General features: G+C 44.5%; 2 protein-coding genes across 3 annotated transcripts; one reads left to right on the top strand and one right to left on the bottom strand.

The window, feature by feature from the left end:
* Window positions 1-1,958: 1,958 nt before the first annotated feature.
* On the top strand, window positions 1,959-4,538 carry LOC133134518 (zinc-binding protein A33-like). Its single transcript, XM_061250719.1, has 4 exons — window positions 1,959-2,207; window positions 2,403-2,425; window positions 2,511-2,629; window positions 3,982-4,538. Exons 1-4 carry the CDS (start codon window positions 1,959-1,961, stop codon window positions 4,536-4,538), a joined length of 948 nt encoding a protein of 315 aa, XP_061106703.1.
* A 5,495-nt stretch (window positions 4,539-10,033) lies between these two features.
* Window positions 10,034-24,523, bottom strand: si:dkey-185m8.2 (trichohyalin). 2 transcript variants are annotated; one of them, XM_061251095.1, is made up of 5 exons: window positions 24,308-24,523; window positions 23,208-23,351; window positions 18,706-19,473; window positions 11,979-17,192; window positions 10,034-11,049 (listed from the first exon to the last, which is right to left on the bottom strand). In XM_061251095.1, exons 2-5 carry the CDS (start codon window positions 23,299-23,301, stop codon window positions 10,274-10,276), a joined length of 6,852 nt encoding a protein of 2,283 aa, XP_061107079.1. In that variant the 5' UTR covers window positions 23,302-23,351; window positions 24,308-24,523; the 3' UTR covers window positions 10,034-10,273. The 2 variants fall into 2 exon arrangements, with proteins under 2 accessions (XP_061107079.1, XP_061107080.1); XM_061251096.1 differs by lacking the exon at window positions 10,034-11,049 and adding an exon at window positions 11,454-11,771.
* Between the last annotated feature and the right edge of the window lie 1,095 nt (window positions 24,524-25,618).

Genomic DNA, 25,618 nt, shown 5'->3' with positions numbered 1-25,618 from the left:
TTAATTAATTTTCATACATGGCACATAAATGGATCCAGTGGTACATTACTGCATCCTGTGAATCCAATCCAGTTCAGGCACATGACCATCTCCGTAAGAGAGAGAGGACAAACCCAGTCAAGAATCTCCCGCTGACTGAGAACTACAAACCTGATCAGTAGGTTTGTTCCTGTTTTGAAGCACATCGGGTGTGTTCTGTCCAAGGTTCAGCAGCGGTGAAAGTATCAGACCGAGAGACGGAGAGACTGTAACATGGAGGCTAAAGCTTTGATTCCAGAGGACGATCTCTGTTGCTCTGTATGTTGTGACATTTTTAAAGAACCTGTTGTTCTGAAATGCAGCCACAGCTTCTGTAGAGTGTGTCTGCAGCAGTGCTGGGAAGAGAAGGGCTCTCGAGAGTGTCCCATCTGCAGGAGAAAGGCCTCTGTGGATGATCCTCCTCTAAACCTGGCCTTAAGAAGCATTGTGGAGTCTTACTTAAAGCAGAAGACTGAGAGAGAAACGACAGACAAGACTGAGTCTCGCTGTAGTCTTCATGGAGAGAAACTTGTTTTATTCTGTGAACATGACAAAGAGCCTCTCTGTCTCATCTGTCAGACTGCAAGAAAACACAGAAACCACCCGGTCTGTCCAGTGGAAGAGGCCGCACAGGAGTTGAAGGTATTCTTCTTTAAATCACAATTTAAAATTCAAGTCAGTATTGTATCTGAAAGTCTTGTTTTAAAGCCTCAAAACATCCAGTATTGTGTGTGGGCATGGTTAAGTCCTGATTCACAGTTGTGATTATGGGCCTTTTATAGTGAATACAGTTCCATAAATGTAACATTGAAATGCTGTGTGATCTCATGAATATATAACAATAATGTGTGAGATTAGATACTGACAGTACAAATAGATCAAATAGATCTGATAAAACTACTGCCATATAAACTGTAATCTGCTTGAGGAGAGAACTGTGCAACAACCAGGAAGTGCAGAAATCTACACTGAGTGAATAAGCAGTGCAGACAGAGCTGTAAATACTCTCTCAAAATGGATGTGTTAATATCGAACACAAGAAATCAAGCCGGTTCTGTGAATAGCAGCACGGATGGTGCAGTGGGTAGCACTGCCGCCTCACAGCATGGAGGTCCTGGGTTCGAATCCCCATCGGCCGGGGCCTCTCTGTGCGGAGTTTGCATGTTCTCCCCGTGTCTGCGTGGGTTTCCTCCGGCTACTCCGGTTTCCTCCCACAGTCCACAGACATGCAGGTTAGGCTGATTGGAGAGTGTAAATTTCCCATAGGTCTGAGTAAGTGGTGTGTGTGCCCTGGGATGGACTGGCGACCTGTCCAGGTTGTATTCCTGCCTTTCACCAATGGGCTCCAGTCCCCCCGTGACCCTGTTCAGGATAGGCTGGTTAAGATAATGGATGGATGGACGGTTCTGTGAATGCTTCAACATTCCTTACAGTTGGCTGTAAATTATATGCATGCACAGCCCAGTGGTGGTGGTTTTCTAATCCTAATATGCTGAAATATTTGACTGGTTTAATTGTGCTGAAAATGCATAATGCATAATGCTATGACGCCATAGAAGCATATTTCACTCATCTTTTCTCGAGTGGTTGCAGGTATAGTACATTCCATACAAAATTTCCCATGTTCTTACACGTACAAAATTACACTGACCGTCACTAGTGTAGCAGGGGTAATACTGTGCTATTTGTGAGAATAAGTCTTAACTGGTTCATATCACTCCAGGAGGAACTCAAGCCTGCACTTAATCTTGTTAAAGAAAAACTGAAGAAGTTTACTGAGGTTGAACAAGGATGTAAGAAGACAGCAAAACACATCAGGGTGAGTAACACAATTATTAAATATGTAGTATTTTTGATGAATGTTGTGTGTGACATGGATAACAAACACACCAACTGCCATACATAAATAACAAAGCGTAGTTACACTATTCAGGTTTAAAATGGTGTTTGAATCGCAGAGTCAAGCCCAGCACACAGAGAGGCAGATAAAGGCAGAGTTTGAGAAGCTCCACCAGTTCCTGCGTGAGGAAGAGGAGGCCAGACTAGCTGCACTGAAAGAGGAAGAGGAGCAGAAGAGTCGGATAATGGAGGAGAAGCTAGAACACATCAGTGGAGACATCTCCATCCTTACAGACAAAATCACAGCTCTAGAGACGGCCATGGAGACCGAAGACACCTCCATTTTAAAGGTAGGAGCTTCATTTACTGACCGAGTTTATACCGATTAACCTCAGTAAAGTAACGTCATGTGTGCTGACTGTTATCATCCTCTTCACTTTCATTAACATGGCTCCTGCTGTTTCTCACCTATTGTTTCTCATAATGGAATGGACTGAATACATTTATACACTCACAATGATGCTCTTATTGTGTGTGTTTTTCAGAGCTACAACAACATCAAGGAAAGGTATGTGGACTCTCAGCTCATTTCATCTTGTGTGTTTAAGTCTCTTCAGTTCCCGATGCTGACTGACTCCAGCCTGTCGTTACAGAGCCCAGTGCACACTGCAGGACCCAGAGCTGCTCTCAGGGGCGCTGATAGACGTGGCCAAACACCTGGGCAACCTGACGTTCAGAGTCTGGGAGAAGATGCTGGGGATGGTGCAGTACAGTGAGTATCTGGGCCAGATGCTGAAATCAGGTTTTTTTTTCAAACATTTAATGAACACATGAAAGAGGAGGAACAGGCTGCATGTTGACATGGTGCTGAAGATAAACAGCACAGAGTCATCCAGTCTCAGAGCAGGGAGATCCTGAGGGCTGCACTGCACTGCTCGCAGTTTAACATCAGAACTCATGCAGACACAGAATTAACACACAATGTAAAACCTCATGAAAAATATGTTTTATTAGCTGTGAGAATTGTTTGCATTGAATTTGCAATGATGTGTTCATTGATTCATGAATTTTCATAATCCAAATAGGTTCTATATTTAAAATATGAATCACAAAACTACAGTATATTGTTATCCATAACTAGTATATGTCATTTCCTGTGTATGGGACCTAATCTGAATAGAGTATGTGAAATGGTCCTGCCACACGCCATGGGCGGACACAAGAAATGGACACAGGGAGATCGTTATGATCGGAGCCATTAGCAGACTCCAAGATGTAATAAATAACAAGCTTCAATCAAAGTGCCACAGAAATAGTTCAGTGCACGGCAATAAGGGCAATACAGGCAAGGCAGTTTGAGTCCAAAGGGTCAGAGTCCAAACAACCAGAGCAGTGTGGAGAAGGCAGGGTGGGGTGTGGGGGGGAGTGGACAGGTAACCAGAGCAGTGTGGAGAAGGCAGGGTGGGGTGGGGGGTGTGGACAGGTAACCAGAGCAGTGTGGAGAAGGCAGGGTGGGGGTGTGGGGTGGGGGGAGTGGACAGGTAATCGGGAGAAAGGGAAAACATGGAATGGAACATTGACATAAAACACATAGAAAAGGATAATCAGGGAAATTAACTACAACGGAGGCACAGAACGTGACAGGAAAACATGAAACTAAACATTTAACAACACAAATACGAAGAACAAGCTATGGTACAATAACACGAGACGTGAGGCAGCATTTTAATAAATAAAAAATAAAAAATTAGGAATAAAAATGTGAAAAAAAAATTGGAATTCAGCCAGTTACAAATAATAATAAAAACAACACATGTAGACAAAATATAACAATAATAAATACTGTGATTGTGGAAATACATTCACACAACAAACAAATAACAAGACAAGACAAACACTTACACGACTGCCTTAAAGGAGCGACGGTCTTAAAAGAAAGCTCCCTCAGTCTCTTTTGGTGGTGTAGTTGGCCAGGGCCCCGGCTGGTATATTTCATGCTGCCAGTTGCACCTCCCCTGACAGCAGCGGTAGGAGGCGCAACGCCCACTCCTCCACCAGGTGTGTGTGTTCTCTCCTGTACCTCTTCTTCCCACCGTTTAAATATCTCTCTTCTTCATATTTCAGCTCCTGTGATGATGGACCCTAACACTGCACATGCCTATCTCTCTCTCTCTGATGATCTGACCACTGTGAGACACACAGGTACAGCGCAGAACTGTCCTGACAACCCAGAGAGATTTTACTACTATGTGTTTGTGTTGGGATCTGAGGGGTTTACCTCAGGGAAACACAGCTGGGAGGTGAAGGTTGGGAATAAACGTCAGTGGGATGTAGGAGTGGTGAAAGAGTCCACCAACAGGAAGGGAGATATCACATACAGCCCAGAGGATGGACCCTGGCTCATAAGGCTGAGGAATGGTGATACGTACAGTGCAGTAGGAGGTACTGACCTCACACTGAAGAGGAAACCCCAGAGCATCAGGGTGCAGCTGGAATATGACAGGGGGGAGGTGTCCTTCTTCAACTCCAGTGACATGTCACTCATTTACACTTTTAAACACACATTTACTGAGAGGGTGTTCCCATTCTTCTCTCCCTGTTTGAGAGATGATGGTAAGAACGATGAGCCCCTGACAATCTGCCCAGTGAAAGTCTCAGTAACAGTGACGTCATCCCAGTGAAGGTGTTTGTGTAAAAATGAAACTAGAAATGCTGTCAGGGATTTAGGATGTGTCTGATCTGCCTCCTCAGCATGCCTGGCTGTTGACTTGAGCTTTGGGACACATGCTGGAGATGATCGGGGGGGGGGGGGGGGGCGGGGGGGGTTGATGGTGTACCAGTACCCAATGGAAGATAAACAGACAGAGGTACACTCTCAGTATCTAGGGACACACATCTAGAACAAAGGGGGGTGTCTGTCACAAGGGAGTAATGACTATGTGGTTATTTGCTTTTACCTGGTGCGTTTTATGCTGTAAAGGAGACTGTTGTTTCTTGTTAATGTAATTTCTTATTCATCTGAACTTTGGAAACTGCAAATGTTGCTTTTCAGAGGACCAAGTGCTTTCACACTAATAGGATACTATAGATGAAATCCATTTCAATAATTTCAATTCTTTCATTTTCTTTTCATCACCAATTATTTTGTTGAGTTACTCAACTGTACATGCATTTTTGGTCATGTGCAAGCAGGCTGTATCTTTTGGGTTCTGTTTTGAAGCATTTGAACTGTATTTTATGAAGTGTTTATACATAAAACAGATGCGCTCTTGTGGATAAATCAAATGCTTTCATACCTGATCGATGTCAATCCTGTTGAACTGGATTCATGAGAGCGTGTACAAGCTTTAATTAGAGTCTGGGCTCTTTTCAGATTGTACTTTGCAGATGCAGTGAAGAATAAATTCACCCTGTCAGTACCATGCTGTAGGATTTACATCTGAGCCTTCAGTAGCCTTACCTGCACACCTGCCATTGGCCTCAAACTATTTTCATATGTGCATGATATGTTTATATTGAATGTAGGATGTAATGATGATGTATGGGAAACAAGTACCATATATATACTAGACATACAGTATAAGACTATAAAAACATAAGGCTTTAAGTAATTTCTTTATATTTTCATGTATATTTTGTGTACACTTTATGTACATGCTCTGACATCAATTGATTCTGTCTCAAATGGTTTGGAATGGTATAAGCCTCTTCTTTCATTTAAGTCTTCAACCGTGTGTGTGCAGTAAATAGCTTTAGAGATTGTTTGGACCAACTGCTCAACTTTCATCCTCCCAGTGGTCAGACTACAAGCACTCTGCTAGGCTAGGTCTGGGCACTCTATCCACTGCTATTTCTCTCAGGAATGTGTAAAACTGGCAGTTGAAACTTACATGGATAGTCAAAGATATTTTTTTATCCCACTCACTGCAAAGCAATTTGAGATTGCTGAAAAGTACTCTTAAATAATGATGAAATGCATTGTTATTATTATTATTCCATCCATCCATCCATCCATCCATCCATTTATCCATTATCTGAACCCACTTATCCTGATCAGGGTCGCAGGGGGGCTAGAGCAAACGGGATTCGAACCCAGGACCTCCTTGCTGTGAGGCGGCAGTGCTACCCACTGCACCATCCGTGCCGCCTATTATTATTATTATTATTATTATTATTATTATTATTATTATTATTATTATTATTTTTATTTATTTATTTATTTATTTATTTATTTATTTATTTATTTAGTATAGGAGTTGTTGTAGTATTAATATTATTATTATTATAATTATTATTATTATTATTGTTGTTATTATGAGCAACTAATATAAGAGATACACACTGAAGATCTAATTCATTTAGTACAATAATGCTTACATCAATAGATTTACATCTGCATGTATTAAGAGCGTATGTTTTGTTAGATACCATACTTTTATAATTCAGGCAATTTAGGGCAGCGCTCCTGATATGTCTTGCTGAATTTCATCTGAAAAACTTTGTCATTTAATGGGCCCATATTAAATGACAAGGTTCATGTTTGATAAAGAACTATTATATTCCCAAATCTGAGTCAAGGACAGACTAACATGGTTTCATTTGGTTTGGCAACATTCACTACTCCTGACAATGGAATTCAAAGATTCAGATGTGTAAGCTAAACACCTCCAAGGAATAGACACAAGTCATCTTTGTGTATGATGATTACGCTACAACAATGGCACTTGGGCAGTCCCATGATGCAGTGCAGAACTCCCGATGGCCGTGGGGTGTCTCACCTGTTCTGCCATCTGTGTTCCGCTTAAAGATGAGTGTGTTTTGATCAATCTCCATGAGTATGAAGCTCAAATGCAGGCCTGCTTTGCACCTATCCGATTACGCACCTGACACGAGACGTTTCAAAGACCCTGTCCGTTCTGCTCATTCTGCGCGCCTTAATCTGCAGACCTGTCAGGCTACCGCATCGGAGCATGTTTAGATAGCCTACGTATGGAAAGGTGCTGGGGTGGACTGTGCTGGAAAACTGCAGCAGTTAGTTTCCCAGGCCTGTATGCTATAATCTGGAGCTATGTGGTCATTTTAGCGCATGTATGATTACCGCTGATCCAGGGTGATGATCGGCCAACATGAGAGCTGAACGTCACTGTTATCTTCATAAACAACCCAGAATCCTCAGCGCAATGCCTTACGTAACATCGTACAGTAATAATATTAATAATAATAATAATAATAATAATAATAATAATAATAATAATAACAATAAGAATAAAAATAATGATAATAATAATAACTAGAAAAAATTCCAGGGAAATTTTAAGTGTGCTGCTGCTGGTGCCCATCCCTCACACAAACATAGATGTAACCCACAATTTGGTCCTCACAAAAATGGAGAACCTCATCTATACACTTGTGTGTGTGTGTGTGTGTGTGTGTGTGTGTGTGTGTGTGTATTTGCCCTTATGATAAGTTCATAGGCCACACACACACACAGATCTAAAAATAAATTTGGTCCTCACAAAAATAGACATCCTCATCTATACACATGTTCTGGGCAGTTGCTAGGGTGTTCTGGGCGGTTGCTAAGGTGTTCTGGGCGGTTGCTAGGGTGTTCTGGGTGGTTGCTAGGGTGGTCTGGGCAGTATAAGGGTACAATTCCCAAGGTGGCGTTGTCTGGCTAAGTATGGGTTGCTCAACCACACCCACCCTCCTGTTACAGTAAGCACAACCATTAAGACATGGACATAGAAATAAAACAGTTAAAAACCTTGGTATTTTCATATAATGTGGACAGGATGGAGTCAGTCAGTTAGCTAGTTATTTAGTTAATTATTCTTATTAATGACTTAGTTAGACGTGTTAGGCAGAGGCAGAACATACTTACAGTTCAACAGCATCACAAACTACAGATAACAAACAACCAAATCAACACCTCTCTAAAATAATAAAAACTTTATAGAATATTACACTGCATTAGTTTTGGTAAATACAAATTACAGTGACAGTTCACTAATCAGCTGAGCTTAGTTAGCCAGTCAGCTGACTAGTTAGCAAGTCAGCTAGCTAGCTAGTTAGTTAGTTAGTCAGTCAGCTAACTAGTTAGCCAGTCAGCTAGTTAGTTAGTCAGTTAGTCAGTCAGCTAGCTAGTTAGTCTGTCAGTAAGTCAGCTAACTAGCTAGTTAGTTAGCCAGACAGCTAGTTCGTTAGTTAGCCAGTCAGCTAACTAGTTAGCCAGTCAGCTAGCTAGTTAGTTAGTCAGTTAGTAACAGTCACTTAGTTAATCAGTTAGTCAGACCGTCAGTTAGTTAGTTAAGCTAGCTAGCGCCGAAGCTAATGTTAACTAGCGCGACGAAGCTAACGCAAGCTAGCGCCGAAGCTAACGCAAGCTAGCGCAACGAAGCTAGCAGTTGACGCTTCAGATAACATTGGAGTCAATGAGAGCTGGATCCGACACTCTCTGCACTTTTGGGCGATTTATTAAAAAACCGTGAGTCCTATCTCAATGGAAGTAACATTGAATGAGAGAGGACAAGTTTCTCTACATTTTGATGTATAAATTGTTGTTGTAGAGTAGAAGCTGTGGGAGTAAGATGAGAATGTCTTGAATATTTTTGATAAAATTTAGAAGGGCTGAATGCTAGAGTGGGTGATGTCACCGCACTCTAAAGCCACGCAATACACACCCATTATAAAATCTGAAAATCTCAAAAATTTCATAAAACATAAACTGTGATTTTGTAAAAATTAGAAGACATCAAAAAGTGTCTTTAGAACAACACAGTTCAAAGTCTTGTGACCCGTTTAAACCTTTAATCACGTTTCTGCGACAAAGTATGACGAAGTGGTGTGGCTCCAAAGAGGGGTGGGTTTGATCAATTTTTTTTACGAATTCTCATTCATTCCTATGGGCAAAAATCGGTCGGTTTTTCGCATTTCGTAAGAAAACGAGATGTCGCAGAATTGAGAAAAGTCTTTCCCATCGATTCCCATCTATTCCGGTCGTTTTGATATATATCTTGCCTGGGATTTCTCAAAGCTGTGGGAGGAGTAGCATGCCGAACTTTTGAAGGAAGAAAATTAAATAAATAAAATTATGAAGTATGGCTGGGAATATTAAGGTGTGTGCTTTTGCACTACAAAGCTCTGCTCAGCAGACAATAATCAGTATATTGGTTGGAATTAGCCGCTATTATTGTTATTATTATTATTATTATTATTATTGTTGTTGTTATTATTATGAGGTATATTATTAATTAGCCTATCATCATCATCGAGTACTGACTTATCGATGCTGCATGGAACTGCAAAGATGAACACAGATGTGCAGGTATAGGGCTGATCATGCATAGAAACGGGAGAAAACTACTTTCAATGTCTCTTTTATGCAAATAAAAGAACAGCAAAACATTTTTTATGTTATCTCCATGCAATAATAAAGTTTTCAGCAGTTGGATTCAAGATGAGATTGTTTTAGTCATGATTAACATGTTGTGGCAAACAAATTGAACATCCTACAGAAGGTTGTGCTGCACCTGAGACAGACAGACTAAACATATTAGAATTGATTTCCTTCTGTTATCTGTGCAAAATAAGTCATTTTGAGTCAAGAAGAAGGTGGAGAGAACTTGTTCACAACATTATCCAAAATATGCCATTTGGATAGATTTTGGATAAGTAAAAGGACACTTGTGCCTCATCTTGGAAAAACACTTGCAGGATGTCACTGCTTTCAGATAGCAGGGGGCCTGTAGCGTAGTGTTTAAGGTAAATGACTGGGACAGGCAAGGTCAGTGGTTCAAATCCTGGTGTAGCCACAATAAGATCTGCATTGCTGTTGGGCCCTTAGCCCTGCATTGCTCCAGGGGACGATTGTCTCCTGCTTAGTCTAATGAACTGTGCATCACTCTGGATAAGAGCATCTGCCAAATGCCAATAATGTAATGTAATGTAGCCACACAAACTTTTTTCGAGTGGTGGACAACACATTGTGGATGAACTGTATACAATAATTGTTGTCCCTAGCAGATTTAGATTTGGTGCAATTAATATTAGAGCATGTAAAGGTATGATCTTTTTGCTTTTTGTGTTTACCAGACATACTTTTTCAAGTATTTCTTAGGCTCTCATGCTTTGATCTTGATGGTACACATGTGCCCGTCAAATTCAGCCAACCATGCAATGTGTTGCCACACAGTGGAACAGCTTTATTAAATAGTACTGAAAACAGGTCTGGGAAAAAGAGGTTAAAGTCAGCTGAGATCCTTTTAACTTTTAACACGTTGCACGTGTCAATAACAGTTCATTGTAAAGAGCAGTGTGGTCTCTGGTTCCCCACTTGTGTTTGGTTCTCCACAATCTTCCTGCACTTGTTTGTTTCTTCCTCATCTTTGTTTTTCTTTTCTCCCCCTTTTCTCCCACTCTATTCCTTCCTTTCTCTCCAGCCTGCCTCTGTGCACTTCTCTCTCTCAGCTCGTCCTTCTACCTCCTCGTCCTCCTCCTCTTCCCCCTCTTCCTCCTCTTCCTCCTCTTCCCCGCAGCTGTAGAACCTGCCCCGGTTTGACGCCACCATCTCCTCCACCTTCTCCAGCAGCTGGGAGACGTGACGGGCATTCCTCCGGCTGTGTAGGGCGTGGTACCTGTTCCCGCACCTGTGCACCAGCCTGCGGAGGCCCTGGCTCCTCAGAATGTGCTGCTCGACGCTCTCCCCCAAAGCCTCCGCCCAGGTGAAGAGCACCAGCGTGTGCCTCCACACTCGCGTGCCGAAGGCGGCCATGTTGAGCCTGACCGCCCGGCCGTAGCCGGCTGTGAAAGAGAGATACGCGGGGACGACCAGGAGGAAGGCGTGGGGCCCTGGGGGGCACAGAGCTGCCCTCTGCAGGGCGTGACCTGCGGCCCCGTCCCCAAGGTACCACTTGGGCCCTGTCACTTCCACCAGAGCGACCCGCCGCCCGGCTGCCTGCCCTCGCCTCACTGTGCCTCTCTCTGTCTGGGCCTCCTGTCCACCCAAGATGCTGTTTCCAGCCGAGCTGTTGGAGGCCCAGCTCTCTCCCAGCAGGACGAGCCTGAGCTCAGATGGACCGGGACACTCTGGGAATGGTGGGAATGCGGTACGGATTTGACTGGGAGACTGAGGAGACAGCGGGAATGTTGGGGAAACTGTACTGGGAGGCTGTGCAGGGCTCCCTTCAGCGATCACTGAAACAACAAGAAAAGGCAAACTGTGAGGTTGTGTACTTGATATAATGAGCAGCTGTCATTATTGTTGTTCCTCCTCATGGAGGGGCTTTAACTGTAACAGATGGGGCAAAATATAAACCAGAGGCTTACACAACTCAGCAACCTCAAACTCATTAATTTCATTATAGAGTTGCGCAATATCTAAACATTATACAAGCCCTGTCTGGGTTCTTTTTTACGTATTATTCTTGTTTTCACAGGTGGGTTTCTAACTGTTGAACGGAGTGCACAGGGAGCAGACTATGCCCTGTGCCCGTGCCATTGGCACAAGCGGTTCAGAGAGGGACGAGTCTCGTGGTCCTCGTCAAGCAACTTGGGCACCTCCTTTGCGAACGCCTTTCCCCATGGCCAGATTTCCCCCAAGGTGGTCCTCACAGACTCTTTAATCTTAATCCCGGTTCCTCGGCGATCGCTCCGATTGTCAGCGTGTGAAGCGTCCGCGCCAGGTCCTTGGCCCTCTGGAGGTCGGCGTCAGATCTGAGCGTCGTGCGGGTTTTCGGATCATCCTACGCTTCATCCCGCCCCCCTCTGCACCGCCCGTTCCCCTCAGACAGGGGCACGGTGCTCCCCAGACCTTTCTTTCAGCGTGAGAAGGGTCTCCGTTGGATTTTTCCCCAGATGAGCTTCGCAACCAGATTCATAGCGCTACAGAGTACACTTCACAAGAGTTAGAAACCCACCTGTAAAAACAAGAATGATGAAGCAAAAAGAACCAAGGCTGGGCTTATATAGGGTTCAAATGTTGTGCAACTGTACAACGTAATTCATTAGTTTGAGGCTGCTGAGACGTGTAATCAATCTCACTATAGCCACACCTCGTATTAACAATAGTTATTCACATCTGAAGCTAAAAAGTACCATACGAGCAGTGTATGAGAGAGACTAACCTGCAGCTGGTTTATGGGAGTCCAGTCTTTGACATGGTTTAGGCACATTCAGTTCCCCTCTCCCTCTCATCTCCTTCACCCGGTTCTGGAAGCGTCTGTCCATAAACTCAGGCAAAAGGTCATTGAGGCTCTCACTGTTGCTGCAAAGTTTGAGATTCTTCCTTTCTGACCATTCCCTCGCTCCGTGTCTCTCTTTCTTCTGTTTGGGCTTGTGGAGCTCTTCCTCCTGCCCTCCATTCGCCTCTTTCAGGGCATAACCTCGTCCTTCACTCACAATGGGATCAGGATCATCTTCCCTCATCCCCTGCTTCTCTTCTTGCACCCCTGCTGCCCCTTCCACGCGTGTTTCTTTCCTGTCTTTTTCTCTCTCTCTGTTGTCCACCCCGTTTTCCGGATCCACTGTACAGAATTCCACTGGTCCCTTTTTTGCCTTTTTGTACATTTTTTCCATGTCTAACAGTTTCCTTTCTTTTTCTGTGTACCTCAGTTGTAGCTCTTTGAGCTGATCCTCGGTCCCTTTGAGCTTGTGGTAAAATTCAGACTCTTTCCTGTTTAATTCCATTTCATGGGTTTTTACCAGCTCCTTAATCTCCTGCTCTTTCTTTTCAAAAGTCCTTTTAAATTCCTGAATCACAGCCTCCCTCTCTGAAACAGTCACCATCAGCTTTTGCTCTCTGTTTCTTGTTTCTCCTTTAGAAAGTAGTTCCTTCTCTCTGGATTCTTTTTCCTTTGGCTGGGGAATGAGTTTACTCTCCATTTGCCTCTCTCTTGTTCCTTCCTCTAGAAGTTGTCTATCTCTCCCTGCCCCGTTATCGTCTTCACCCTCTGTCCATGGTATTATCCCTTCTTTGTTCTTTAACTCCTCTGGACAATTCAGATTTTTCCCGTCAACTTCCCTCTCTTTTTCAGAAATGGCCTCTTGCAGCTCTTCTAGTTCCTTCTTGTATTCCTTACAGCTCTTTCTGATCTCCTCTAACTCAGTCTCTCTTTGAGAGATCAGTCCCTTCAGTTCCTCTACTTGCTCCTGACTGTCTTCATACTTCTCTGTGATGGAAACCAATCGTTTCTCACTGCAATCGTGCTTCTTTTTCAGTTCATTAACGCATCTCTCTTTTACCTCCATCTCTGTCTCTATCGCCTTCAATTTCTCCTCATGAATCTGTTTCTTGTCCTTCGTCTCTCTCTCCATTTTTTCATATTTTTCTTTCCACGTGTCTTCGCTGAGTTTTTGTATCTCTTCATCTCTTTCCTCGATTGTCCCTCTAATTTCATCCCCCTCTCTCTTCCGTTCCCTCTTGATCTGTTCCATTGCTTTGTCTTTTTCTCTGAGCGCCCCTTCCAGCTCTCTAATCCCTGTTTCTCGCTCACTCTGTTTCCTCTCATATTCTGTCTGCATATTTCTCCTGATCTCCTCATAATGAATCCTCAGTTCTGCAATCTTTGTCTCATTCATCTCGGCCCTTGTTCTCAGTTCTTCATTTTCTTTCCTGTAGTCCTCACACTTTTCTTTTATCTCCTCAATCGCTCCATATCTCTCCATGCTCAGTGCCTCATAACTCTCTCTGAGGCAAACCAAGTTTCTCTCCAGCTCATCATACTTTTGTTTTAATTCAGAAATCACCTTTTCTTTCACCTCCAGGACTGACTCTACCTCTGCCTCTCTCATCTGCCTTTTCTCCTCATCCATCTGTTTTGTACCCTCCATCTCCTTCTGCATCTTCTCATATTTATCTCTCCATTCCTCTTCCCTCTGCTTTAGCTCTTCCTCATATTCCTGCAGAGAAGCTGATATTTTCTCCTCCCTTTCTTCAGTGTTGTGTCTCAGTTCATCCACTTCTCTCTCTTTCTCATATTGTTTCTTCTGTAATTCATTCAGTTCCATCTTCATGTCTTTTATCTCCTTGTCTTTTTCTTGGACCACTCCCTCCATCTCTTCCTCTCTCTGTAGTTCTTTCTCTCCACGTTGCTGTATAATCTCATCCCTCTCCTTCACAATAATGTGAATTCTCTCCACCAGGTCTGCGGTATCAGTCCTTAGCTGCTTAATTATGACCTCTAGTTTTGCTGTTTGCCTTTCACTGTGTTCATACCTCTCTCTTATCTCTTCTACCTCCTTCTCCTTCTCCCTGATTTTCTCTTCTGCCAGCTCCACTCTCTTCCTCTGTTCATCCTTCAGTCTCTTTTCTGTTGCCCCTGCATTTTCTTGTGCTTGATGCATCAGCTCTGAAATCCTTCTGTCCTTCAGCTCAAGTTGTGCTTCTCTTTCGGACAAAGCCCGTGTGTTTCTCTCTGCCTCCCTCTCTCTCTCTGCATCCTTTAGTTTCATCTCCATCTGTATCCTCCTCAGTTCCTCTTCATATTGCTCTTTCTTATATTCCATCTCTTTGTCTTTCTTCTCATTTATTTCATCTATTTCTTCAGCACCGCTCTTCTGCATGTTGTTTCTCTGCTCCATTTCTCTGATCTCCATCTCTCTTGTCTCAGCCCTCTTTCTGTGCTCTTCATTTTCTTTCCTGTAGTCCTCACACTTTTCTTTTATCTCATCTCTCTCCAGGCTCAGTGACTCATACCTCTCTCTGAGGCAAACCAAGTTTCTCTCCAGCTCATCATACCTTTGTTTTAATTCAGAAATCACCTTTTCTTTCACCTCCAGGACTGACTCTACCTCTGCCTCTCTCATCTGCCTTTTCTCTTCATCCATATATTTTGTACCCTCCATCTCCTTCTGCATCTTCTCGTGTTTATCTCTCCATTCCTCTTCCCTCTGCTTTAGCTCTTCCTCATATTCTTGCAGAGAAGCTGTTATTTCTTCCTCTTTTTCCTTGATGATGCATCTCAGTTCTCTCTCTTTCTCATCATTTTTGTTCTGTAATTCATTCAGTTCCATCTTCATGTCTTTTATCTCCTTGTCTTTTTCTCTGACCACTCCCTCCATCTCTTCCTCTCTCTGTAGTTCTTTCTCTCCATGTTGCTGTTTAATCTCATCCCTCTCTTCCACAGCAATGTGAAATTTCTCCATCAGTTCTGCGGTATCAGTCCTTAGCTCCTTAATCATGACCTCTAGTTTTTCTCTTTGCCTTTCACTGTGTTCATACCTCTCTCTCATCTCTTCTATCTCCTTCTCCTTCTCCCTGATTTTCTTCTCCAGCTCCTCCACTCTCTTCCTCTGTTCATCCTTCAGTCTCTTTTCTGTTGCCCCTGCATTTTCTTGTGCTTGATGCATCAGCTTTGGAATCCTTCTGTCCTTCAGCTTAAGTTGTGCTTCTCTTTCTGCCAAAGCCTGTGTGCTTCTCTCTGCCTCCCTCTCTCTCTCTGCATCCTTTAGTTTCATCTCCATCTGTATCCTCCTCAGTTCCTCTTCATATTGCTGTTTTACGTTTTCCATCTCTCTATCTTTTTTCCTGAATGCTAACTCCATCTTTCTGATCTCTTTTTCCTGCTCTCTTAGTTTCCCCTCATTTTCTGTGTGAATGCTTTTTAATTTCTCATAGTATTCCCTCTGCTCTCCAATCTCTTCCTCTTGTCCATTTCTATTCTGCTCTATCTCTTTTATCTCCTCTATCTGTTTTTTCATCTTCTCAGTTTCCACTCTCCACACCTCTTCTCTCTGTCGCTGTTTCTTCTCAAAATCCTGCTTCAGAACTTCAGTGGTTTGCTCTGCCACCTGAATTGTGTGCTGTAGTTCTTCCACCTCCCTCTCTTTGTCCTCATACATTTGATGCAAGTCACACAATTCTGTCTTTTTTTCCAGATTCCTGCATTTTAATTCCCCTATTTCCAGGTCACACTTCTGCATGTTTGCTTTGATCTCAGCTTCTCTTTTCATCCTCTGCTCTTCATAAAACTCTTTCATTTTATCCAACATTAAGTCTCTCTCTTTCTTCTTCTCCTCCAGGTTCTCCATCTCCTCTCCACGTTTGTGGAATTCCATCGCCAGGTCGTTGAGCTCTGTCTTTTTCTCTTCATTCAGTCGATTCAGCTCCTCCATTTCTGTAGTTTTATTTTGAATGATCTTTCTCAATTCTTCCTCTGTTTTAACAAGACTCTGGCATAACCTTCTCGACTCGTCTGCTTCTTTTTCCATCGCCGCTGTTCTTTCCATCAGCTCACTGTTCTTCTTCTTTTCTTCCTCAGCACTTTTCTCCAGCTCCTCCCTTTCTTTTGCGCTCTGTTGGTGCATCTTTTCCCACATCCTCCGGTCAAGGTGCATCTCTCTCTCTGCGGTCAGTATTCTAATTTCTCTTTCTTCATTCTTCTCCATCAAGGCTTTGATCTCCCGCTCTTTCTCTTGCATCTTTAGCTTCATATCCCCCTCTCTAAGCCTGTACTCCTGGTCAAGAATTGCTGTGATTCTGTCGTTTTTCTCTTTCATTTCCTTTACTCTTTTGTCTAGGAGCTTCCTCATCTCTGTCTGCCTTCTGTCCTCCTGTTCCTGCCTCCCCGCCTCCGGCTTCCCCTCCATTCTTTCCCTTTCCTTGGGTTTCCTCTCAAAACTCATCCTGCTTCTCTCTTTCTTTGCTTTCGTTTCCGTCTCACTCTTCCGTCTCTCCTCCTTCTGTCCCATCAGCTCTCTTATTTCCTGCGTCAGCGGCGTGAACGGCTGCCCGCCGTTTCCCGCCACGAGGTCCTCCACCTTCTCCAGCAGCTCTGTGACCTGCGTGTTCACCGGCTCCGCGCCGCTGATGACGTGGTACCTGCCCTCGCACCTCTCCACGAGCTGGTGGGCTTTGGCCGAACTGTGGACGTGCTGCTGGATGGTGGCGCCACGCCTCAGCTTGTCTCCGCCCGTAAACAGGATGAGGGCGTACCTCCAGGCCTCCTCACCCAGCACCCCCATGTGCTCCGCCGCGGCCTGCACAGTGACGTCCGAGTCCACGCCCACCACCAGCAGCAGGGCGTGGGGCCCTGGCGGGCACAGTGTCACGCTCCTCCCAATCTCGTGCCGGACCCTCTCGGGGGTCCTCTTGCTCTCCCAGCCGGGCGTGTCCACCACGGTGACCCGTCTGCCCGCCACCTCCCCCTGCGAGCTGGTGCACTCCTCCGTAACCCTGCCGGCCAGGAACGGAGCCCCTCCCAAGATGGCGTTTCCCGCCAAGCTTTTCCCTGTCTCCCGCTCCCCCAGCAGCACCAGCCGTAGGTCCGGGAGGCCACGACCACGCCCTGTGGGCCAGCGCGCCTGTACCTCCTCTCTCCAGGTGACATGGCTCCCATCGCCTGTGAGAAAGAGACATAACCAGCGTGAATTCAGTCTATTTGGACCCATGCAAATGTGTCCCTCCAGCTCCCCAAAAGTATTATACAAATCATACGGCCGAACACACATGGATGCTGCTGAGAGTGCCCAAAGATGAGCCACTACATTTGTATTTTTACATTTCACTTGTAATGAGGAAGGTCAACATCTATTCATGTTATGTACGGCTCTGAAAACCCAAACGCAGACCACAGGATTATCCAAAATCGTTGTTTAATCGTCCGAAATCGTAGCCAGGAGATCCAATACAAAGACAAAAACGAAAGGCAAAAGAATAGTCGAAAAAACAGGCGAGGGGGTCAAAAATCCAGAAAATAATAAGGCTAAAGTACAAAAGGACGAAGGCAAGAATCAAAACCAGAAAACAAAGCAGAATGTCGAAAACCAGAAAAGCAGAAAGGCAAACGGAACAAAAGGGCAAGGCAGGCTTGGAAATCAAAAGGCAAAGGGGTATCTATCAAGAATCTCAAGAGTTAGGCTTACGAGGTATTCGGCACTAAAACTGATCAACGTTCTGACAAAGAACAATGCAGAGACTGAGGTTTAAATACATGAGGGAAGGTGACAATCTAGGCGGGGCTGGGAAAAAGGTGGACTAAACAAATAGACAACAGGTGGGGAAACATAATAGGGTAATAACATAATAACGGGAGGGAGACGAAAACACGGACCGGATGCACAAAACAGAACCTGTAAAACATACAGCTCCGGATTAGGGAGTAGACATTTGCAGAGTTAGAAGACGTAGTGATAGTTAGAGACAGGTGCGAACACTTTGCTGAAACTAAACGAGTAATCAGGGATAGCATAGGGAGGCGGAGTTACAGAACAGTGCAGAAATACAAAGAGATTGCATTAATGAGTTAATTACGTGAATATTTCTAAACTACCCAATAAAAGTGATTGTTAGTTAGTTAGTTAGACAGACAGTAAGTGTATTAATCGGATTAGTACTGTACAAAACCTAGATTAGTAGTAGTTAGTAAGAATTGTGCTTTACAACATTTACCTACCAAGAAAAAGCAGGAAGTAAGAATCACAAGTTTTAGAAGAAATGTTCAAAACCCGAAAAGTACCGTCACCGCCCGAATAGTAGGACACACAGACTGGTAAAAATTCAGATGCAGACATAACAGGGGATGACAAATGAGAACTGTTATGGAAAACACTAACCAATTTCAAAAATGAATAAATAACAAGAATAAACATAAATACACACAGGACAAATACAGGAACATTACAATTCAGGCTTGACAAAAGATGACTGAAGGGGACTTTATTGAGATTAATTTTATTAGATCTTCCAGTTATTTTTGTAAACAGGAAGTAAAAAATTCAACGAGTTTTCTCTTTACGGTCTCATGGAAAAGTATAAACGCAGTCAGATTTGCCGAGTAAATGGGCTACTTCATTCTGAAAAGCTGAATAAAAAGCAAACACAGTGACTACCAGACTCAGACTGAGTGAACTCACCGGTGAATATCTCTCGCAGGGACTCTCTCAGCTTCCTCTCCTCTTGTAGTCTCTGGCTCCTCCTCTCCTCTCCAGGCCTCCGGCTGCCGCCCTGCTGCTCCAGGCGCAAACGGACCGGCTCCATCTCCAGGGGGGCGCCTCCGTTGGCAGCCACCATTTCCTCCACCTTGCGCAGCAGCTGGGCGTCCTGGGCGGCGTGGCGCCCCCTGGCTGTGCTACGGAGCACGTGCCACCGGTTCCCACAGCGCTCCACCAGGAGCCGGAGGTCCGCGCCGCCATCGCCGATCCTGTCCGCCACGACCTCCGGATCGGTGCCCTGCGTGAAGAGCACCAGCGTGTGCTTCCAGACCGCCTCGCCCAGGAGCTCCATGTGCTCCTGGATCTCCTTCCGGTAGGTTCCGTCCACCGAGGCGTAGGCCCGGACCACCAGCAGCAGGGCGTGGGGTCCGGGCGGGCACAGGGTCACACTCCGCACTGTCTCCCACTTCACCCACTCGGGCGTGCCGTTGAGAGGGTAGTACCACTCCCACCCGGGGGTGTCCACGATGACCACCCGTCTGCCGGCCACGTGCGCCCACCTCTCCACGCATTCCTCCGTCGGACTGCCGTCGGTGAAGCCCCCCTCGCTGATGCCCAGGATGGCATTTCCCGCAGAGCTTTTCCCCGCCCCCTTCCTCCCCAGCAGCACCAATCGGAGCTCTGAGGGACACGGGGCTCCAGGAAGAGGGGTCTGCCCCTCCTCTGCCCCTGATGCTGGTCTCACGCCACCTGCAGGAGAGAGGGGGACAGCTGGTTCCCATTCTGTGATGGAGCTTCAGCGCCAGTCTGAGTCATTTACCCACATGGAACACTTTAAAATAAAACTAGAAAAAATTCCAGGGAAATTTTAAGTGTGCTGTTGCCCATCCCTCACACAAACACAGATGTAACCCACAATTTGGTCCTCACAAAAATGGAGAACCTCATCTATACACTTGTGTGTGTGTGTGTGTGTGTATTTGCCCTTATGATAAGTTCATAGGCCACACACACACACACACACACAGACACAGATCTAAAACAAAATTTGGTCCTCACAAAAATAGACATCCTCATCTATACACATGTTCTGGGCAGTTGCTAGGGTGTTCTGGGCGGTTGCTAGGGTGTTCTGGGTGGTTGCTAGGGTGGTCTGGGCAGTATAAGGGTACAATTCCCAAGGTGGCGTTGTCTGGCTAAATATGGGTTGCTCAACCACACCCACCCTCCTGTTACAGTTAGCACAACCATTAAGACATGGACATAGAAATAAAACAGTTAAAAACCTTGGTATTTTCATATAATGTGGACAGGATGTAGTCAGTCAGTTAGCTAGTTATTTAGTTAATTATTCTTATTAATGACTTAGTTAGACATGTTATAGAATATTACACTGCATTAGTTTTGGTAAATATAAATTACAGTGACAGTTCACTAATCAGCTGAGCTTAGTTAGCCAGTCAGCTGACTAGTTAGCCAGTCAGCTAGCTAGCTAGTTAGTTAGTTAGTCAGTCAGCTAACTAGTTAGCCAGTCAGCTAGTTAGTTAGTTAGTTAGTTAGTTAGTTAGTCAGTCAGCTAGCTAGTTAGTCTGTCAGCAAGTCAGCTAACTAGCTAGTTAGTTAGCCAGTCAGCTAGTTAGTTAGCCAGTCAGCTAACTAGTTAGCCAGTCAGCTAGCTAGTTAGTTAGTCAGTTAGTAACAGTCACTTAGTTAATCAGTTAGTCAGACCGTCAGTTAGTTAGTTAAGCTAGCTAGCGCCGAAGCTAATGTTAACTAGCGCGACGAAGCTAACGCAAGCTAGCGCCGAAGCTAACGCAAGCTAGCGCAACGAAGCTAACGAAAGCTAGCAGTCGACGCTTCAGATAACATGAGTCAATGAGAGCTGGATCCGGCACTCTCTGCACTTTTGGGCGATTTATTAAAAAACCGTGAGTCCTATCTCAATGGAAGTAACATTGAATGAGAGAGGACAAGTTTCTCTACATTTTGATGCATAAATTGTTATTGTAGAGTAGAAGCTGTGGGAGTAAGATGAGAATGTCTTGAATATTTTTGATAAAATTTAGAAGGGCTGAATGCTAGAGTGGGTGATGTCACCGCACTCTAAAGCCACGCAATACACACCCATTATAAAATCTGAAAATCTAAAAAATTTCATAAAACATAAACTGTGATTTTGTAAAAACCGTAGAAGATATCAAAAAGTGCCTTTAGATCAACACAGTTCAAAGTCTTGTGACCCGTTTAAACCTTTAATCACGTTTCTGCGACAAAGTATGACGAAGTGGTGTGGCTCCAAAGAGGGGTGGGTTTGATCAATTTGTGAGATTTTTTTTAACGAATTCTCATTCATTCCTATGGGCAAAAATCGGTCGGTTTTTCGCATTTCGTAAGTCTTTCCCATCGATTCCCATCTATTCCGGTCGTTTTGATATATATCTTGCCTGGGATTTCTCAAAGCTGTGGGAGGAGTAGCATGCCGAACTTTTGAAGGAAGAAAATTAAATAAATAAAATTATGAAGTATGGCAAAGCTCTGCTTTGTATTGCAATGCGCAGCACACAATTATGAAGTATGGCTGAGAATATTAAGGTTTGTGCTTTTGCACTACAAAGCTCTGCTTTGTATTGAAATGCTCAGCACACAATAAAAACTTAGGAAACGTATATTTCTATTACAGTGCATCCGGAAAGTATTCACAGCGCTTCACTTTTCCCACATTTTGTTATGTTACAGCCTTGTTCCAAAATGGAATAAATTCATTTTTTTCCTCAAAATTCTACACACAACACCCCATAATGACAACATGAAAGAAGTTTTTTAGAAATTTTTGCAAATTTATTCAAAATAAAAAACTAAGAAATCACATGTACATAAGTATTCACAGCCTTTGCTCAATACTTTGTTGATGCACCTTTGGCAGCAATTACAGCCTCACGTCTTTTTGAATATGATGCCACAAGCTTGGCATGCCTATCTTTGGGCAGTTTCGCCCATTCCTCTTTGCAGCACCTCTCAAGCTCCATCAGGTTGGATGGGGAGCGTCGGTGCACAGCCATTTTCAGATCTCTCCAGAGATGTTCAATCAGATTCAAGTCTGGGCTCTGGCTGGGCCACTCATTCACAGAGTTGTCCTGAAGCCACTCATTTGATATCTTGGCTGTGTGCTTTTGGTCGTTGTTCTGCTGAAAGATGAACCGTCGCCCCAGTCTGAGGTCAAGAGCGCTCTGGAGCAGGTTTTCTTCCAGGATGTACATTGCTGCATTCATCTTTCCCTCAATCCTGACTAGTCTCCCAGTTCCTGCCGCTGAAAAACATCCCCACAGCATGATGCTGCCACCACCATGCTTCACTGTAGGGATGGTATTGGCCAGGTGATGAGCAGTGCCTGGTTTCCTCCAAACATGACGCCTGGCATTCACGCCAAAGAGTTCAATCTTTGTCTCATCAGACCAGAGAATTTTGTTTCTCATGGTCTGAGAGTCCTTCAGGTGCCTTTTGGCAAACTCCAGGCGGGCTGCCATGTGCCTTTTACTAAGGAGTGGCTTCTGTCTGGCCACTCTACCATACAGGCCTGATTGGTGGATTGCTGCAGAGATAGGGGAACCTTCTAGAAGGACAACCATCTCCACAGAGAACGCTGGAGCCCTGACAGAGTGATCATCGGGTTCTTGGTCACCTCCCTGACTAAGGCCCTTCTCCCCCGATTGCTCAGTTTAGATGGGCGGCCAGCTCTAGGCAGAGTCCTGGTGGTTTCGAACTTCATCCATTTACGGATGATGGAGGCCACTGTGCTCATTGGGACCTTCAAAGCAGCAGGAATTTTTCTGTACCCTTCCCCAGATTTGTGCCTCGAGACAATCCTGTCTCGGAGGTCTACAGACAATTCCTTTGACTTCATGCTTGGTTTGTGCTCCGACATGCACTGTCAACTGTGGGACCTTATATAGACAGGTGTGTGCCTTTCCAAATCATGTCCAATCAACTGAATTTACCACAGGTGGACTCCAATTAAGCTGTAGAAACATCTCAAGGTTGATCAGTGGAAACAGGATGCACCTGAGCTCAATTTTGAGCTTCATGGCAAAGGCTGTGAATACTTATGTACATGTGATTTCTTAGTTTTTTATTTTTAATAAATTAGCAAAAATCTCAAAAAAACTTTTTTCACATTGTCATTATGGGTTATTGTGTGTAGAATTTGGAGGAATTTAATCAACTTTGGAATAAGGCTGTAACATAACAATATGTGGAAAAAGTGAAGCACTGTGAATACTTTCCGGATGCACTGTATATCTCTATTGTATTTAAACATGAATATGTGTGCATGTACTTATGGACCCTTATGTTCTGTGTTCATTTTTTAACTCTGCTTTCGATGCCATATATAGCAGGTTGAATAGATATCAGTTGTACGATAACAGTATATATATAACTATTCACAAGAAAATGTCCAGAATATGCACCCAAATATGGAGTCTCACCAGGAGATGGCGCTGGTGTTGGCACACTCGTTTTCTTCTCTCGCTCTGTCTCTTTTTCTCGCTCTCCCTCTCGAATCTTTTTCCTGCTGAACATCGCTGCTGTTGTAGAATCTTCCACACAAAGCTACAGATGCTTCCTCACTTCTAATCCATGAAATAAAATGAAAAAAACACATTTCACCTCATTCCTCCCAAACAATTGTCAGCCTGCATCACAGGCACAGCTGAGTCATGACACGACCACCTTTCTAGGTCAGAGTTTTGCACTCATCAAACTACCAACATCAAGAAAACTTTTTAAGACATTTGAAGGTTCTTACAGTTCAGAGGTTCTGATGCTTGCTTCTATAGAAACGTTTATCTTTTGACCTTTAATTTTAAGTCTCTGAAATTGTACCTATTCCAAAACACATACCAACTTGCTCCAGAGCAACTGAAATCCTCTGAACAAATTGAGCATTACATTACATTACATTACAAGGCATTTAGCAGACGCTCTTATCCAGAGCGACATACAACGAAGTGCAGATCAAACAGCAGACAGTATTATTCAGCTTGCATTTCCTCGTTATGAATTTGGATATAATGAGATTATGATTATTAATATTGATATACAGATTGTGGAAGAGGAACTACACTCACGTATCATTCTGCCCAAGCAGTGCAATATCTTTTATTGAAGTCAATTTATTTAAATTTTTTTACTGTTGCTGTTATTGGCACACACAGTTTTTAGCCACAACTCAGGGGTTCATGAAGTGGCAAAAACACAGGAAGGGGTCACATCGTACACTTTCGTTTTCATCAGAGAGGAGCCTTTTTCTGCAGCCACCAGCGCCATTGTGAAATGCTCACGCCCATGTTTCATTCAAAGTGAACAAGTCTATATTCCAGTATTAACACAGTCAACATGAATAACCATAATCCCCTCTTGGTTTATCCTACTTGTGACATTTGACAAATGACGTGGCTGGCCTGCTGACTCTTAATTGAGAGCGAGGACGTTTTTTGTTTTGTTTTTTAGCGCCATTTACTTCTGCATTTAAGGAGGCCGCAGGGAGGTGATGCACGCGACGCGAATGTGACGCCTCCAAACTCACCCAGGCCTGCTGCTGCGGAGAGACGCAGTCCCACCCTCCCCCCAATCTGGCTCCTTCCGCTGCTTCTCAGTGGATGACAGGTGGACGGGACGGCTCGGCTGCGACAAAAGGGGTCACATCTCCGCGCTCCCCCCGGTCTCCCCGCAACGCAACTTTTCTCTCTTCTCTCTTCTCCCCGCCCGGCGTCTCTTTCCACCGCAGGCTGATGAACGCGGGCGGGGCTCTGACGGAGCGGTTCCGCGTCGCGCCGCGAACACGAGGAGGAACCAGGGCGGCGCGGCGCGGCCCGGTCACGTGACACGCCTGTGGTTTCTCTGACATTTCCTCACGGTAACGCGAGGAAGTTACGCAGTGCGTTGCTGCAACAGAGAGCGAGAGAGAGGGGGGGGGGGGGAAGAGAGAGAGAGAGAGAGAGGGGGGGGGGGGGGGGGCTGTCAGGCAGGAAATTGAAAATTGCATTTTGGTCGATGTTGTAGAATATTCTGTTTCAGCTTCAAAAAGCTTCCCTGTTTCAACGGAAAATATCAACAGACTCTGCATTGGACTCTGCATTGGACTGCAAATCAGAACAGTCATGTGGCTGTTCCCGGCCTTTTGGATCAACATCATTCTCTGCATTACGTCGCGTTCTCTCCCTCTGGAAAATGCTTGTTTTTTGATAAGGGATTTTTAATTTGTTTCCTCATCAGGGCTCCGTAGATTACAGTCGTGCAGTACAATGTGTTGGCGCTATAATGGGCGTGGCAGGGCTTTATCTGCCCCCCTCCAAATTCTAGTGAACCCACATTGTCTCTACTGGCTTCCTGTCTAAAACAGAGGAATCATGCACTTACGGTAATGCCTATTCATACAATCCAACATGCCACAAACTGACATTGACACTCCAGACGATACACACTGTATCTGCCCAAATTATATGTATTTATAGAGTAGTGTGTGCAAACTCTCCCTTACTGACAATTGACTGTGTGTATGCGTGTGCCTGTGTGTGTGTTTGTGTGTGCGTGCGAGTGTATCTGTGTATATCTGCGTGTGTGTGTGTGTGTGTGTGTGTGTGTGTATGTGCGTGTGTGAGTGTGTGTGTTCATTGCGGCCAAAGGGCGGCCTGTAGCGTAGTGGTTAAGGTACATGACTGGGACCCGCAAGGCCGGTGGTTGTAATCCTCGGTGTAGCCACAATAAGGTCCACGCAGCCGTTGGGCCCTTGAGCAAGGCCCTTAACCCTGCATTGCCTCCTGCTTAATCTCATCAACTGTATGTCGCTCTGGATGAGAGCATCTGCCAAATGCCATTAATGTAATGTTAATGTACA

This window comes from Conger conger, chromosome 8 (assembly GCF_963514075.1).
Source record: "Conger conger chromosome 8, fConCon1.1, whole genome shotgun sequence".
Classification (NCBI taxonomy): domain Eukaryota; kingdom Metazoa; phylum Chordata; class Actinopteri; order Anguilliformes; family Congridae; genus Conger; species Conger conger.
This window is presented reverse-complemented; position numbering and strand designations above follow the sequence as displayed.

Excerpts from the sequence above, each read along its gene's own strand:
- LOC133134518 (XM_061250719.1), top strand. The coding sequence starts at position 1,959 with ATGGTGTTTGAATCGCAGAGTCAAGCCCAGCACACAGAGAGGCAGATA. Across the intron at positions 2,208-2,402 it reads AAGACACCTCCATTTTAAAG|AGCTACAACAACATCAAGGA; the intron begins GTAGGAGCTTCA and ends TGTGTTTTTCAG. Across the intron at positions 2,426-2,510 it reads TACAACAACATCAAGGAAAG|AGCCCAGTGCACACTGCAGG; the intron begins GTATGTGGACTC and ends CTGTCGTTACAG.
- si:dkey-185m8.2 (XM_061251095.1), bottom strand. The coding sequence starts at position 23,301 with ATGTTCAGCAGGAAAAAGATTCGAGAGGGAGAGCGAGAAAAAGAGACA. Across the intron at positions 17,193-18,705 it reads CCTGCGAGAGATATTCACCG|GCGATGGGAGCCATGTCACC; the intron begins GTGAGTTCACTC and ends TCTTTCTCACAG. Across the intron at positions 11,050-11,978 it reads CTCCCATAAACCAGCTGCAG|TGATCGCTGAAGGGAGCCCT; the intron begins GTTAGTCTCTCT and ends TTGTTGTTTCAG.